This window comes from Cyprinodon variegatus, unplaced genomic scaffold, assembly GCF_000732505.1.
Source record: "Cyprinodon variegatus isolate N-32 unplaced genomic scaffold, C_variegatus-1.0 Scaffold1413, whole genome shotgun sequence".
NCBI lineage: Eukaryota > Metazoa > Chordata > Actinopteri > Cyprinodontiformes > Cyprinodontidae > Cyprinodon > Cyprinodon variegatus.
This window is the reverse complement of record NW_015151866.1, coordinates 153,615-154,733: the sequence shown is the minus strand read 5'-3', so window position 1 is coordinate 154,733 and position 1,119 is coordinate 153,615. Positions and strand designations below refer to the sequence as shown.

General features: G+C 46.2%; 1 protein-coding gene across 1 annotated transcript in view; it reads right to left on the bottom strand.

Moving 5' to 3' along the window:
• Positions 1–1,119, bottom strand: part of LOC107103287 (transmembrane protein 170A-like) — a 5,133-nt gene continuing 4,014 nt past the window's right edge. Inside the window, exons 2-3 of the mRNA XM_015402930.1 lie at positions 301–471; positions 1–163 (exon numbers count right to left, since the gene is read on the bottom strand). Of these exons, the coding sequence (XP_015258416.1) occupies positions 33–163; positions 301–471 (302 nt within the window). The 3' untranslated portion in view covers positions 1–32. The remainder of the gene's footprint in view (positions 164–300; positions 472–1,119) is intronic.

Below are 1,119 nucleotides of genomic sequence, written 5' to 3'. Positions count from 1 at the left end.
ACGGGAGGAGCGAAGCGACAAGCCCAGCGCTGCTAAAGGGTGGCGAGTATCCTGAGAAACGAGATGATGACGACACAAAAGGACTGTCCCACTCCAAAAACAAACGCTTCGAAGGACATCATCGTCTTCCCTGCCGCTTTGTACACCCCGGCGATGGCGGCACCTGAAGGAGCGAAGAACAGACACATGATTTGGTTAGGAGGAAAGATGGCGTCAGGGGAAAGAAATGACAGCAAACCCATAAACACGCCCCGCCTGGTGAGGCCCAATCAAAAACACACATTCAGATGGAAAACTTACTGGTGAGAACCCCCCCGCACACTGGTCCCAGAACTCCCATCAGGAGGATGGCGATGGGCATGAACCTGGCGATCTTATGCTGCCGCAGCGTGGCGAGGGAGATCAGGGCGGCAGGCAGGTGGAAGATGACAGAGGACACCGCCGCCCACAGGAACATGCCGTACCACATCTCTGGAAGATAAAACAACAGGCGGTGACTTCCATCACGCCGCTCCACAGGCGCCGCATGCATCACATCTAAGACTGAAACTATTCATCAGATTAATGAAATAATCACCCGCTAACTCAGTAATCCATTAATCGTTAACTGGAGAATAGAGACGGTAAAACACGCCTTCAGTTGAGAGCAGCAATTATAGCAAGATTGCAAAAATAAGTATAAATATTTTGCCTCCAAGATAAAAGAACGTTTCATCGATCAATCTGATCCATCATTTACCATCTGATCATTAATGGATTCACTGTAAAAATAGTCAACAGATTCATTCATTAGCAAAATAATTGTTAGTTGCAGCACTAATCACATTACCGTCAGGCCGGCATACCCCAATACCCATTTATCCCCGTATATGCCTTTAGTTTTGTATGAAAAATAGACTTTAAACTAAACTAAAAACTACTTAAGGTGAGATCGCCATACGCTTCAAAAAACACCTTAAAGGAATAGTACACCCAAAACATGATTAGCCTTCATTTTCTACTCACCCCCATGCTGAACAACACTCTGGAGTACTTTTTTGATATCTCAAATGCATCTGGAGATCTGGGAGGCTTCTTGCTGTCTGCTGACATTCAAATAATGGAGGTCTATGGCGCCCG